Source organism: Uloborus diversus, chromosome 3 (assembly GCF_026930045.1).
Source record: "Uloborus diversus isolate 005 chromosome 3, Udiv.v.3.1, whole genome shotgun sequence".
NCBI lineage: Eukaryota > Metazoa > Arthropoda > Arachnida > Araneae > Uloboridae > Uloborus > Uloborus diversus.
In genome coordinates this window covers 98,778,423-98,794,333 of record NC_072733.1, presented here as the reverse complement: position 1 = coordinate 98,794,333, position 15,911 = coordinate 98,778,423, and the positions used below count along the sequence as shown (strand labels likewise).

The window sequence follows — 15,911 nt, the reverse complement described above, 5'->3', positions numbered from 1 at the left end:
TAGTGAAAACCGCAAACAAATCAACAAATTTTTCTGTTTTTTTATGATCATTCGAAAATTTTGACCCTAAACTTGAATGGCGCCTATCTCCTTCGGAAGACATTTGGGACAATTATTTTTGACATTACATTGTTTGTCCTGATGTGTATATCATTATAGGTTAAACCCAGAATTCTTACCAAAGTTATAAATACCCTTAAGTTCCATACATTGTCATTTGTTGTTAACTGTAAAACTAAGATTCATTGTTGTCTTACTGTAAAAAGAGTCATTTCACCTGCAGGATGTATTTCATACTCTCAACATTTCTATAGTTCATATTTTGTTCAGTTTTATCTGTATTCATACTTGCAATGCATATTCATCTTGCAAGACTGAGGAGATCTGGTTTACATTTTATGCTGTTTCAATTTTCTATTAGTTTAAAAAGTTATTCCTTTTATTTGCACTTGTTTTAATCCTCTGTAACAAGTATTCCTGATTTTCTGTTTGATTCTCTTTTACAATTTTATTAGAAAATCACCATTCAAGATATGATGGGTGAAAATTGCCTCTACATTTGAATGAAGCAATTGCCTTTTTGGTGATATTCTGATAATTTAAATTTTAACCCTAACTCCAATGCATTAACCCTAAACTCCAGTAGATAGCATTCATTGTTGACCACTTTTTCGTTTCATCATACCCCTGAAAAGAGTCTTACACCAGTAAAGCAGTTATGTTACCAGATCCAGATCAGCTTTGTCAAAATAAAGACTTTCCCTGCATTTTTAACATCACCAAAACATATTATCAAATTATCATGCCGTGGGGCGAGTTTCATTGTTGATGACATCAGAAGCGTTACTCGATCATTGGCTACTGTATGTTTGAGGATTCTTGCTTTTCAGGCTCCCAAAATATTTCTATTCTTTCTAGTTCTCTTAGTCGACCTTACTGAGATTTATCCATTCTGCTTAGTCTCAGGGCTCCCAACAGGCCAATTTTTTAGTTTCTAGTCCCTAAAAGTCGGTTTTTTCTCAAATCTCGTCCCTAGTTTGCCTTTTCCCTTAAAAATTTCATTTTCATTTTAATCTTTCTGGGTAACCATTTTTATAAATTTGTATTTTATTAGTTAAAAAAAAGGGTAATGTGTTGTTCACAGCTAGAGCATGATAAATTTTAACTTTTAAATCAAATGGGGGCACAATGCTTGAATTCGAAACCGTTTGTAGTTGTAATAAATTTATTTAACATGTTTTCTTGTTCTTAGCTTGAATGCCTTACATTGTATTCTGACAAACCAGAGTTCCATGGAAATCACTCAAAGTTCTGTAAAACTTGCTTTTTTTTAAAAAAAAAGTCAAATTAGTCACTTAAAAATCAATGAAAATAAGGTTTGAGTGAAGTTTTTGATTAATATATTCTGAATGAACAGTAGAGTAAAAAGGAACCCGTATTATTAACAATGTATGACCTGAATAGAACCTCCATGTCAGAATAAAAATGCAAAATTTTTATTTAAGTAATATTTCGTTCATCCTTATAAAGGAAATTTAAGTTAATGTTATTATTGTAATTCTGGAGCAATTTAAAAGATCAGTGTTTCTCAAGTATAATGAATGGCCGTCGGCATTCTTTGAGTTGCCACTTTATTTTTGGGTGGGCTGAAAAAAAATCTCTTTTTGAGTTTTGATAATGGGTAGTGTAAAAAGGTGCCATTGGTGAAGCTAAGTGCTTACAATTACTTTGAAACTTTTTGGACTATTTCTTAATCTGCCACAATTATGTTGAAATTTCGACCAAATTGTTTTTGGATAACTTAGCAAATTTAGTAAAAAGTTTTTTTTTTTTTTTTTTTTTGCTTTCGATGATGGGTAGTGCAGAATAGGTGCCATTGGTTGCACTATTTTCCACCAAATTGTTGTTTTGATGTTTTGCTAATTCAATAAAAAGTTTTTTTTTGCTAACTGATGAATAGTGCAGAAAAAGTGCCATTGGTGACATTATTTTCCCACTAAAAGTTTCAGGAGTGTGATGCACTTTCTTTTGCCACAAATGCATCAAAATTTGGCAATTTTATTATTTTTTTTTTTAATGCTTTTAATAAATTTTGTGAAAACCTCAAATTATTGTTTTTGCTCTATTTTCCTGAAATTATCATAGTTGTCACATATAATGCATTTTTTTGGATGCTTCGTGTGCTATAAATTAACTATTTAATGTTAATAAATTGCAAAATTTGAACTGTGCTATGTGAAAACTGTGAAACTCTCTCTTTACTTTTCCTTCAAAACCAACATTAAACAGCCCAGAACTTACCAAAGAAGAAGTGACTGCACAGAAAATTCCACTTAAACCTCCCAACAGAGTTTTATTTACACTGTTTTGCCTTTTTTGGTAATAAAAGCCTTCTTTGATTTTAATTTCAACATTACAACTTCTTTTGCAACTTTGCTCTAATGAAAAAAGTCTTTTCTTTCGTACCTACTAACTTGCAGTATGTTTATATTTCCATTCACAACTGGTCTAAAAAAAATTGGTTTCTTCAGTTTCTTCAGATGAAGAATACTTAGTGATTGAAGGCTTACTGATATTTATTGAGAAAACCTTTCAATGCAGTCATAGTATTCTGTTGTCCTCAAATTTAATTTTGAAATTTTGAACTCAAGTTTTCTCATTACTGATTATGACAGATAAATCAGTGCATCCCTACTTTTAGGCTTTAAGAGTTAAGATCGCGATCTGCTTTCAGTACTTTTTGAAAAAGAATTTGGGTCCTTTTTCTCCCTAGGGACAAACTAAAAATTTGTTCCAAGCCTTGTATCCTTGATTATCAATGTTTGGTAGCAAGAATCTTCTTTTCATTTTTATACAGCCATTCTTGTCCTTCAAAATGCTGTGAAACTTTTGACAGCAAAACCTACCGTAAAACTGTACAACTGTAGACCACTTTATGTGTATTTTTCTTCATATTTTCATTATTCTTTGCCAAAAAAGGTTGAGAATTTAACCATACACTACCATAAATCTCAGCTGTAGAGTGACGCTTTGAAAAAAAATTTAAATTACACACAAAGAGAAGGGGAATTTTTTTGAATAATGGTATAAAGTTTGCAAATGGTGGTGACACCATTATACCACCTCATATTTTCCTTGATATGCAGCACTAAACCGCTCCAGTCTAAAGTTACCATGCATAGATGGATCTGTTCCAATCCTGTACACTGCAAAAATTAAAAAAATAAATGTTTGCACTTACTTTTTCGGATTTATAAATTTATTTTTACTTTTTGGGGCAATTTCAGGTTTTTTTTAATAAAATCAATTGTGAAAAATACAATATTTTATTCAGATATATAAATATGAACGTTAGATAGTATGAAAAGTAATTGGTAGGTACCTACGCCTGGAGTTTATTTACTTTTTTTACAAGGGTATTTTTGTTTATCATTTTTTTACAATGGCTTGATACAAATTCTGTCCCAATTGGGTAGTTTTCTTTGTTGTCGCTATATATATATATTTTTTATAACAAATGACATCAGGGGAATGAGGCCAGCACCAAATTTTATCATTTTTGCTTTCCTTGTTAACACATGGTTGCTCCTGATTTCTTGGATCACCTTTTCCATAAGTTCAGGCAAATAGTTGAGGTAAGAATGGCCGCCTATCTTCTTTCTTTTCCCTGGATTCATGTCTAAAACCTAAGAAAATCCGAAAACTAAAAACTACTCAAGACAATACAAAATTGTTTATGAACTATTGACAACCAATAGTAAAAATGAGTGTTATACAGTCTAATGGAGAATCATATAATTAAAGCTTTATTATGAATTTTATGTTTATCTCCTCTTTTTAGGTAACTTTTACAGTGAAAGTGAAGACAGTGACTGTGGCGGCAGTCCAGCAGCAATGAGGAATCTTGATATGAAAATTATATCTAATAAATCTTACTCTGAAGCCCAACATAATGTATACAACAATGAGGAAACTAATAGATCCTCCACTCTGACTGCTAGTTGCACCCTTCAAAAAGAGAAAATATCCAGTAAAACAAGTTCTGATTATTTTGCAGATAAAAGTGAAAGCAGATGGGATACAGTAGATCAATTTGCATCTGAAGTGTATTATGCTCCAGACTCTAATTCAAAAATTGGGAAAAAATTAAATGCAAATACTCACAGGGTTACATACAATAGATCATTCAGTTGCACAGAATCCACAAGTAATAAATATAGCAATCAGTATCAGTTAATTAGGAAAATGAGTCATGAAAGCTCAATTAGGAGCAATATTAAACCTGTTTGTGAACAGCCAAGTATGACTGAAAGCTCAAATATTAGTATTACATGGGATGCTGCTGATGAGGAGTGTGATATGTTAACATCATCTTTAGGTAGACAACAGAAAGCTGTTGCTAAGGAAATTACTCCAGGTCTTGTTGCACGGATGGCAGTTTCATATAGCAATCTAAGCCAAAAAAATGCTTTAGTACAACCAGGCTATTCAAAGAGAAGTAATTCAAGAAAATGCATACCAGCTCCTGGATATGTTGCTAAAATATCTGATTCATTTGATCATATGGCAAAAACAATTTCTGACAAGCCTGTGAGACTTGAAAATAGGGAGAAAGTATTTCAGCATGCTTTATCTGCAAAAGAAATTGTTTCTCTAAAACAGCATCCTGCTTGTAAACGTAGTGCATCTGAAAGTCAAGTGTCAAAACACTTTGGTAAAGTGCATTTAAATACAGAGTCAGGGAATTATTCCTCCTATTTATCATCCAACTGTGCCTTAGCGTATTCTAAACAGAGAGCTACTGAATCACAGCCTAAGAGATTTGTCAGCTTGCTTGATAAGGAATATAATAAAGTATTTGAAGGAAAAAAAGTTTCCCAGTGTCAGTTGAAATCTCAGTCTCAGCTTGTTTATAAAAGTTGTGGTTCGCAAATTCGTGAAATGAAATTTTTTCCTTGCAGTGAAGTGCTTCGGTCTAAGATAACATTGCAAAATCATAGTGGCACTAATATTTCTTCTGATAGATCTTCAGACCACCAAAAAGGATCTTGTAATTCTGAATTACTGTATAATAGTCCTAAAGAAGTAGTTGATATTAAATGTCAGTCTGGAAACACTAATGTTAGCCCCCTTCCCTTGCATTCACATGAAGTGCATTCTACAAATCAAAATGTTGCTGCTGATTGGTCTTCATCTTTTCATGATAAAACATTTGAATCATCAGCAGGGATAGAAAATATAGGATTCTCGTTCACTGATCATGGAAGCATTGGTAGCATTGAAACTGAAATTTCACTTACTTTTCCAAATTCAGAGTTGGGGAACAAAGGCGCTGAATGTTTGGAAAGTACAAGTTTTACAGATCAATCTAGTCTACACAATTTAAACTTGCCCTCTGCTGTATCTTCTGAATCAGGGTCATCAAGGAATTCCAGTTTCAAATTTTTTAGTTCTCCTAAATTTATGAAAAAGCTTACATCTCCAAAATTAGATAAGAGAAATATATTTAAGAGTAAAAAGCAGGGTAAAGAGAACAAAAAAGCTGAACAAAAGGAGTTAACATCTGTTCAAAATGAGAAAAAGTTTTTTGGTTCTCCTAGATTAGTAAGAGCTATATTTGGATCACCAAAATCTCCAAAAAAGGTAGTCACAGTGTCATCTGGAGTTCAGACTGATAACCTTTCTGGTGCTTTATCCCACACTGAAGAGAAGAAAAAGTTTCATGATTTAAATCGCAATGAAAGTTTTGTTAATGCTTTAGATTTGTGTCAAACTCTAAACCCTTATGTAGAATCTCAAAATCAAAGTAATTTGGGATCAAAAAGTAGTAGCAATAGCAGTCTTAACAGTAATGTTTCGAACAGTCCATCATTTCCTAATTCACATTATTATGTAGAAACAAGAATAAAGCCTCAGATAACTATTAGTCTTCCTTTGGTGTCAGACAAAAGCAATGAAAACACATTTTCTCCAGGAGAAACACTACGTACGCCATTAAAACCTACAATGGGTGTTGCTATGCTAAGCAAAAAAAGGCTTCCCAGCATAAGTGGTGAAAGTTCTGTATCCATTTCCTCAAAAAGTTCTCATGATGGATCACTTAAAGAAGCAGCACAAATATGCTCAGAAGTTTCTGTTGATGTCAACAGTAAGTACCTTTAGATATCATGAATCAATTATGTAAATTTAGGTTTATACAAGCATAAAACAAAGTTTCTATTTAAAAACATTTCTTGTTACCTATTTCTGTGTATTATGTTTGTTTTGTAGTTTATTAACTGCTCCTATTGTGTTAATTGTTGAGTTAGCCCTTGATAAGAAATTTTGTTATCTAGGCTCTTCCACTCAAGAAGTTTTTGATTTTCCTAAAATATTTTGTTTATTAAATTTTTTTATTTATTTTTATTTCCTTTTTCCTTCTGGTTAACAAGTCAGCAACATCAGGACCCACCAGTGGACTTCTTATTAGACCTGCATGTCTTCCAGTGGGTTACCTACTATGCAGGGCCGCCGAGAGCCAAAGCAGCCCCATTATCATTTTGTTTGCCCGGTTCTCCTTTCCTCATAAAACTGATAAAAATTACACTATTCCATTTCCAAACCATGTACCTAGTTACCGACTATGCTGACATGGCCTTTCATCCGCTCTGCTACTATGGAGCATTGCATTGCTACTGAAAGTCTGTATGTGCTGTAAGCACTTTATATCGTACTAGCAGACATACCCAGTGTTGCCGGGGTCAGTAATAATATTAATTTATACTTTCTTTTATTTATTTTTAGCTGTGCCCCACGGTTTCACCCACGTTAATAAGACAACAATGTATTAAAAAATTATTTTGAGTACATCACCCTATGGTATAAAATTACACACCCTTGTCCATCAATGTTTTCCATTAAATAAGAATTTAAAAAATGAATTAAAAATAATTAAAAACCCTTGATTTAAAAATTAATTTATAATGATCTCTGGAAATTGTGGAAGAGAATTGTTTTCTAATTTAAGAAGGTTTTGTAACTAAGTTTCAAGTCAAGAAACTGCAGATGCCCTCAGTTATTCATGAGTAAATTTCTGCGAACTTTTACTCCCTTCTCTGCTAACAAAATATATTAGCAGAGTATGGTTATAAAATATAATTAATAAAGATTAGTATGAATATTTGACTAAACTAGAATGAAAAAAGTTCTTCGTTTGGCGAAAGACTATCAGTGCCACTTCTAACAAGAATCCTCAAGACTGTACTTTTAAGGACTTTATTAAAGGGACACTATCAAAGAAAAAAGCCGGTGCTATTTTCTGTTGTTAAAAATTATTACATAGTCTTTCAAAGTTTGAAACAATTTGCCCACATAATTTAAAATTCAGCTTGGAGAACAAAATAAGAAAAGGAAACAGTAAGCTGCTTTACATTCACATTGAGACATGTTGCATCTGGACAAACAGTTTTTTACTTAACCTTCGGTTAGTTGCCCACAAGGGCGGATCCAGAAAATGTTCAAGGAGGGGGGCGATTTTTTTTTTACTGTTCACTTTTTGGAACTTTTATCTCTTTAAACTTTCGAAAGAGTGTACTGAACCCCATCGCTTACCCTTATGTAAACAAAGGCGTCCTATAGTTGTGTTTCTTTCAAAACATATCCAGGGTGAGCCTTTGAACCTATCCCTAATTACCATCTAAGATCGTCTAAAATTGAGATTTTATAACTTCAATTTCAAAAAAAAATCCTATTGAAAGTTCTAGTCCCTATCCCCAGAGTAATAAGAGATGGGCTACGATTGCGTTTTCAAAACTTCGATTCCGGAAGAATTTCAGGGAATAGCTCCCTTTCTTCTAACACCATCGAAGATTATGTAAAATTGCGTTTTTGAAATTTTAATGTCGAAAATATACTTGAAGAAAGTACTAGTTTTTTGGCTCAAGGAGGGGCGATCGCCCCCATCGCCCCTCCCTTGTATCCGCCCTTGGTTGCCCATTTCTTTCTGATGTGGTTAGTGGCATTGCACAAATGAGGTGTTTTAGGCTTTTTGAAAGCAAAGTTGAAAAATATTAAATCATTAATAATTAATTGTTGAGTATTTGAAATTCTTTGATGATTGAAATAACTGATTTCCAATTAATAGTACTAAAATTTATTAAAATTAGAAATAACTAAATGAAAGTATATTTACAAAAACTTTCAGGGAATTGTATATGATTTGACACCTTCTGAACCAGTATTTTTACAAATGTGTGTCTTAACAAAATGTGATAACTTTGCTCAAACATTAATATTTTTCCTAAGTAGCACAAGTACACATTATATTTTCCCATTTATGTTTCTGTCATAGCCTCTACAATAAGGTGGTTCAAAAATACATGTAAAAAGAAGTTTATCCTAGATACCAGGACACTCCTTAATATTTTTAGACTTGTGGATAGCAGTATGCTGGAGGGATTTTAGCTTCCTATTTCAACTGAAAGAGGGTGCTCCACCCCTCCCTCAGACTTCAATAGTATGGGGAGGGGGGGTTAAAAATATTTCTGAATGCTGCATATTATAATATACACCAGAAATATGCATATACATTGCAATAACACAATTATTTGCAAAAAAAAAAAAAAAAAACAGCAGCTGAGGAAATTATATATTTCTCAATTTGTGGCATTTTCTATGATGCAGCTAATGTTAAATGAATGGGATCATTGAGCACCGTCTTAAAATTTGAGTAAGAAGCTAAAACTTTTACAGTATACTACTATTAGTAAGTGTAAAAAAAGGGGGGGGTGTCCTCGACTCTAGCTGAAAAAAAGTTTTTTTGAACCACCCTACTCTACAATTTTTTTTTCTTCGCTTGATTGCTAAACTTTCTACCCATCTCAGAAAGGTTGTTTAGGGATTTCTCGTTATTTAAAGAGAAGTTCTGATGGTAAATTTTTATTCTTCTGCTGCTTTCTATTGTAATGTAAGTCAGGGAAATGTGTTGAACGTGTTCAGGGAAGTAAGGGAATTGTATTTTCCTATTCTTGTCCATTGAAACCAAAGTAGTAAAAATGTAACTACCTTCTGCTTCACAGATTAAAAGTTGAAGTTTTTCTTAGAGGAGGAACGCTTTAAAAGTTTGATGTTTTTATTTTACAGCTGATGATGAAATGTTGAAAGTTTTGGAATCTCTTCGTCGTGCTGATGTCTCTCTTGATGGAATTGATCTTGCTGCCAGAAGATCCAGGTCATTATCTATACCTCCAGACAATGAAAGAATGCATTTGTATATGAGTTTGCAAGCTTTCAATCGTACTTTAAAGGTAATTCAAACATCAAAGGCTTCCTGTAAAACTTAATTATGACTTTGACATTAGAATGAACTTTTTCGGAGTTTTTCACCTCACGTTTTTTTTTTTTTTTGAATAGTAAAACTTTATTAAAAACCTTTTAACAGAAATGTAATTTTGGAAGCCATATCTTAATGAATTATTTCATTATTTTTGTACATTTTTTTTTAATGTTTTTGTTAAGATATATATTTTTCTCATAAATTTTATTTTTGTGTGTTTAAGCGAAAGAACATACTTTTTTGATTCTGGTTTTCCTTCACTTCCCTGAGAGTAGGGGTGGAAAAAAGGTAGATTGTAATCCATTTGAACCATCTATCCTGGCTTTTCCTTCTTGTTAAACTCACACACATGTGTTTCAAAGCATAGCCTCCTAAACTAGACACCTTCTGAAACAAAGTAGAACCCAGTTCTACAAAGGGCTGTAGTATCTCTGGCTAAGAACAAAATTGTCGCTAGTGGATGTTAGGTACTTGTTATTAGCATATGGAGACTAGTGAGCAAAGCACTAGCTAGTTCATTGTGATTTATTGAGGTTTAAATTGAGTTTTTAATGGTACAACTTAAAAAAATATATTTTATTACATGACTTATTTATTAAATGATTTTGATGCACTTACAGTTTCATGTTCCCTCTAAAGCAAGAAATTTAAAACTATTATTGTTTCATTAGCTCATCATTCTGAGAACATTTTAGCGAGGAATCCAAAACGTTTAATTTTAAACTCCTCTCATAATATTGGGTATTTAAAGAGACTATTTCTGCTGCATATGAACAAAACTTCCATGTAAGTGCTGATTAATGCTTCTTAAACTGTGAAATGTAACTTTGCTTATTTTTTTCCCTTTCAAAGGTGCAGTACAATAACAATTTTACATGATAGCTATGCAGTTTAATAGTGAAATTTTGCTTGTTATTCAGTAGTGAAAAAAAATTAGATTTTTTGTAATCTTTAGATTTCTTTTAAAAAATATGATGCATACATCCAGGGGCCTGCACAGAAATTTTGGGGTCTGTCACAAATGACTTTTCCATACCCCCCTCCATATTGTTTGCCCCAAAATGTCACCCCTAGTTTTAAAAATATTGGGGCACCTTCAGGCTCGGGCCCGGGCCAACTGGTGTCCCTTCTCTCCCCCCCCCCCCGTGCCCACCCCTGCATACATCCCTTTTTTTTGTTAAAATTTCAAGTAAAAATTAAAAAGTTTATCTGATACCAATATACTTTTTTTATTAGTTTATTGTTAAGATACGATTTTTTGCAGCTGAATGTTTAAACAGTTGTGAACAGTTATTTCCTTTTGCTGCCTATGGCATAACACCAATTTCATATCTAAATGCAAAGACCGATTGTGAAATATATTAAGATGCCTCAAAACTTTTATTTCATGTTTCTATAATCTCATATCTTATAGTGAGATCAGTTGAGGAAAAGTAGCTAACACAAGTTTTTAAAAAAGTATCATAAAAATCTGCATTCATTTCAGTATGAATGACTTGGAAATTTTAAAACTCAAATGTAAGCATTTACAAGATGTGTATATCAATTGGGATCTTTTGTAACTTAGTTAAAATTAACTTTTTTTCAAAGTTTAGTTCATAGACTTGTAACTGGATTATTAGCATCGCTCCTATGATAATGTTGCAACAAAAGATCTAGTGGGCTTGATTGCTGGCGGTGGCAGATCTCAAGTCTTAGCGACCTAGGTTTAAGAGGGGAGTTATTGTTTTAGTTTTAGAGGGTCTTTTTCTTTGTTTTTGTGGGGACTTTTATTCTTGGGGGGGGGGGGGTGAGGAGCATTGCTTTTAAAGTTAAAAACACCCCTGTTTAAACAATGTAAAATTTTCTCTTCAAGCGGTGGTCTCTCATCCTTCTCCCGAACAAGTTAGAATACTAATACTTTATCGCAAACATTTTTAAGATCTATATACACTTCAATTGAATTTAAACACAATTATGGGCTATCTTTGGGCAAGTTAGAAGAGGATGACTTTGGTGATTTACTTTTGAAAATTTTCAAAATTGGACTCTGTAAGAAGCAATTTACACAATGTCTGGTGAAGTAACCTTACTGGGCTGCTCTCCAGTCTTGCATAAAATAGAAAAACGCACTAAAGGAGAAGTTTTGTCTCTGCAGAAAATATTTTAAAACTACTAACAATAATTTTCAAAAAAAGGGAAATATAATAAAAATCCCATAGTTTATTTCTGTTTCTTTCGAATATTTCCCTGTCAGCCATTCTTGCCCTGTCTTCTTTGCTTTTTTCTTGTGCAAAATAAATCTGAAAAATAATGATTTCTTCTTGAAATCGTGAATATAGTACGCTAATTACTTAAAGACAAAGGCTCAAGACAAAGGAGCAAACAGTTGCAAATGGCCATATTTTACAAAGCCTGAATCGTGTAAGAAGAAAATTGAAGCTATGTAAAATAAACAACTTTACAGACTACGGAATGGTCTCTATTGGTAGAACCTGCTCTAAATTGAGTTTCAATGCGTCAGCATCCAGAAAATAAAAAAGCACAGATAATCCTTACCTCATTCATTTTGCTTTTTTAACTGGTAATATGTAAGAAATACGGCGTTTATTTTTGCGGAAATACTTAATTTTAAACAAATGAGTAGTTTTTGATGATTTGTTTAAAAAATAAAGTATCTTCCTAAATTTTTCACGTAAAAAGCAGGTAGCTTATGTTTTATCTTAGTCAACAACTTGAGTAGTTTCAGATCTACGTGAATTTTTTCACTATAAAATGATAATAATGATCATGTGATTGATATTAGTCAAAAAATAATGGTTAAAGCAGTTTTCTTTAGTTGGTGAAAACTAAGCATAAACTCGTTGTTATTGCAAAATTTTAAGCAAAATATATCTTCCTGTTTTTCGACAAAATCTCACAACTTCAACTATGGCTGAAAATAAACAAGGGGGCTCCCTTGTATCATGGAAAATAAAATTTGATGTCATTACTGCCACGTGTTAATGAGGAATGTCATTTTGTGTTTAGGTACCTTAGGTGAGAATTTTTTGTGTGACATGACTACTTGTCCTACCAAAACGAACTAAAACCCAATATTAAAAAATAAAATATACTTAAAGAATTAGTATTTGAGACACTTGTGAAAGGAATAATAAATAAAAAAGTATGTACTTTTAATTAAACATGTTATTAAGCAACATAAACAGTCACACAAGGTGTGTGACATGCCACAGAGGTGAGAATTCACATGTTGTGAACCAAAAATATACTAAAATAAAAAGTATCAAAAGGCGTGTGACCGAAAAGTTACGCATTTTGAAGAATGACCCATATACTTGTTTCAGGTTCTGGTTTACTTCTTCCAGGTTCTGATATGCTTGTTCCAGGTGCACTGATTCATACAATTCCGAATATGTTGAAGTGGAATCGTATTTCATGCGCCTATTTTCTTCTTTGACAGCTCGAATTCAAGCCCCTTCCTCTTTGTCGGCCAGTTTTTCATCCACTCCACCTAAATATAGTGACCTAAGTGACCGCGTCTCTTTTCAGTTGCAAGAAAATCCTATCTTCCTCCATTTTGATTAACTGAAGTGCATCGCCATGTGCAGTATCGAATATATTGTTGAAATTAGGGGAGAGGAGGGAGGAGTGGGACAGTAGGAGGAGTGGGACAGCTAAAATTATGGCAAAATAAATCACTTTATTTTATTGTCAGTTTGACCACTAGAAGGCCTGTTTATAGCTTCTTTTTGTTTTATACTTGCATTTTATCCAGCAGGAAGTTTCAGTTAATCGTTGGAAAAAGTTAAATTTCTCACTTCCAAAGTAAGTTTCTAATCTATTTTTAGTTTTATTTCATTATTTATGTAATTTGTAAAACTAACGTAATATATTATCATTGTAATCTTAAGTATATAATGTATGCTTATCTGCAATTTAATTAAGCCTAAAAACCAGCATGGTTTATGTGACAAGTTATTTTTTAGAAGCAATGTGTAGAGGGAGGAATGGGACACTCCGAAGAGGGAGGAATGGGACATGCCACATAATATGTCCCTTCTGTAAAGGGGCTGTTCAAATATTACGTAAGCATGTTTTTATCAATTTTTGACCTCTCCTCCCCCTTGTCAGTAGAAATATGCAAATTGCAAACCCTCCTTAATAATAACATAAGCTAATAGCAACCCCCCCCCCACTTTTCTTAACAGTAAAAATTCAATTTAAAAAAATTGAGACTTAATTTTTAAAAAAAATGCTTGTTTAATTTCCTTATTTAAGAAAAATTCTTAGATCACAATTTTAAAAACACTAAGCCATTTGAAATTTTTTTCTAGTTTTTTTTTTTTTTTTACAATTTAAGATTTTTGAAAATGTTTTACGTAAGCATCACTCAAACATCTCCCCTTCCGTTGTCAGCAAAAATAAGCAAATTGCTAACCCCCCCCCCCCCCTAACTATGCCGCAAGGGTGGAGAGCATTTATGATACTGAAAGCTACAATGCAAAATTTATGGAAAAGGACATGAAATTTTAATTTTCCTCAACAAGATGACTGTAGCATTATAGATAAAACAGATATCATTATGAAATTACCGCCACCACAATTGGCTGGTGGGACTAGTAGAGCACAGTCTTGTTTTTCTTTTAATGTGGACCTTTCTAATTATGACATTCGCTAATTTTTCTGTAATTTTCAAATGTGTCCCACTCCTCCCACCCAGGAGGGAGGAATGGGACAAAATTCTTGAAATTTGTAATTAGTCAAGTGTGAAAATAATAAAATGTTTAAACATTGTGTATATTTTTAAAATGCAGTTATAATATGCAAGTTTATTGGGTGAGCTTTTGCATTAAATGAATAAGTAGAGGATTATGAATAAGAATAATTTATGTGAAAAGTGTCCCAATCCTCCCTCCTCTCCCCTACTCACTAATTCTTGTTGGCGTTGCCTGAATACTTCTTGCAGTTTCTTGGCATTGTTTTGTTAGTCTCTCCAAATTTATACAGGTTTTTAAGTTTATTCACACAATTTGGGAACGATTCGGTGGGAACGCGTGCCTTTTCCTAAAAGATGATACATTCCCAAATAGCCAGATTTGCACTTTCACTGATGGTTAAATTTATTTCTCGAATGTTATAAAACAAAAACTTGTCCGTCAGAGGGAAGTTTTGAGCAAGTTAATGTTTTACGACTGCTGTTAAAAATATCTTTTTTTTTCAAACTACGCAATTCCACTCCATGTTTCGTTCACTGTGAAAGAACTATACTGCGCTCGCTAACCAGAGTGTATTTGTACTGACACATTTGACGGTTTGCACATTGCCACCAATAAGCCCCCAACATAAGTTTTTCTGTTTTGGTTTGTTTTCTGTGCACCATTTGTAGCTGTTTTGAGCTTCGCAAAGTATTGCGTCACCCGCATTTGCTTGTATAGGAATACACGTGCTATTTACACATTTAGGCGCAAGTCAGCACATGTTACCATGCTTCAAATTGCATGAAACTTTTTTTTTTGCAACGGTTTTGATACAAAAGGAAAAACATAACAGGTTATGTGTTAAAAAAAACAACTTTCATTTTTTGGGACACCCTAATATATATATATATATATATATATATATATATATATATATATATATATATATATATATATAATAAAAGTGAAAAAAATATTGAAAAGACCACACCAAGAGCCCATAGATGCGCAACGCAGCAAAACTAAAAAGCGAAGTAAAAAAATTAAGCAAACAGAATTACAAATATTAAACAAATTATAAATAACAAAAGATGATAGAAAGGAAAAATGCAAACAGCTATTAAGTAGGAATAGATAAAGAGTGAATCCAGAGCTCATCAGCCGTGGAGGATTCATTAATTATGGTCAAAAGACCAAAATTTTAACTATAAACTAGAAGAGAATGTTTAAGCTCCAGTACATGTAATATAGAGTAACAATGGGCAAACGCACCACTTGCTAAGCTAAAACAATAAACTAGATATAAATATATATATATAATTTATTATTTTATATATAACCACTCCTCATTTTTCATTTTTTTTTTAAATATGAAACTTGACGAAATATTGTGGCACCTAGGCACACTGTTTTATCTCAAGTTTGTTAAGATGGAAACAAAAACCGAAAGTTTGACAATTTAAGGAATGGTGAAGATTCTTGATATGCTTGAGCAACCAAGAAAGTGGATCTAAGCATAGGCGGATTTAGGACTGAGTTCTTGGGGGGGGGGGGGGGCAGGATTTTTTTTAGCAACATTTTTATTGCCCCCCCCCCCCACTCTCATGTTTTTGACTTTTTCCTGTGATGCATAAGTCCATGCTTTACTTTTTTGTGTGTCATTTTGATTAATGTGTGTTTTCATGCTGTCCTTTTTGAATTGACCTTAAGAGAGGGAGCTGGTATCAAGAGAGTGATGCAGGGCTCCCTTTTAAGTGAGAAATAGAATATCTCCAATTTTAGGGGGCTGGGGGTTTCTCCTCCGCAGGAAATTTTGTAAAATGGAGATAAATTTCTGCATTTTGAAGCCTTATAGAGGTTAATTGGATAGACATAGAAATTGATAACTAGATTATACAGTTGTACAGTTTAGTTCAAAC

The 15,911-nt window shown here is 32.9% G+C and overlaps 1 protein-coding gene across 1 annotated transcript in view; it reads left to right on the top strand.

Annotated features, from left to right (window-relative positions):
* The window catches only part of LOC129218867 (uncharacterized), a 191,709-nt gene extending 178,829 nt beyond the window's left edge, over positions 1–12,880 (top strand). Inside the window, exons 19-21 of the mRNA XM_054853188.1 lie at positions 3,842–6,148; positions 12,640–12,681; positions 12,756–12,880. Coding sequence (XP_054709163.1) covers positions 3,842–6,148; positions 12,640–12,681; positions 12,756–12,880 — 2,474 coding nt within the window. The remainder of the gene's footprint in view (positions 1–3,841; positions 6,149–12,639; positions 12,682–12,755) is intronic.
* The last annotated feature ends 3,031 nt before the right edge of the window (positions 12,881–15,911 follow it).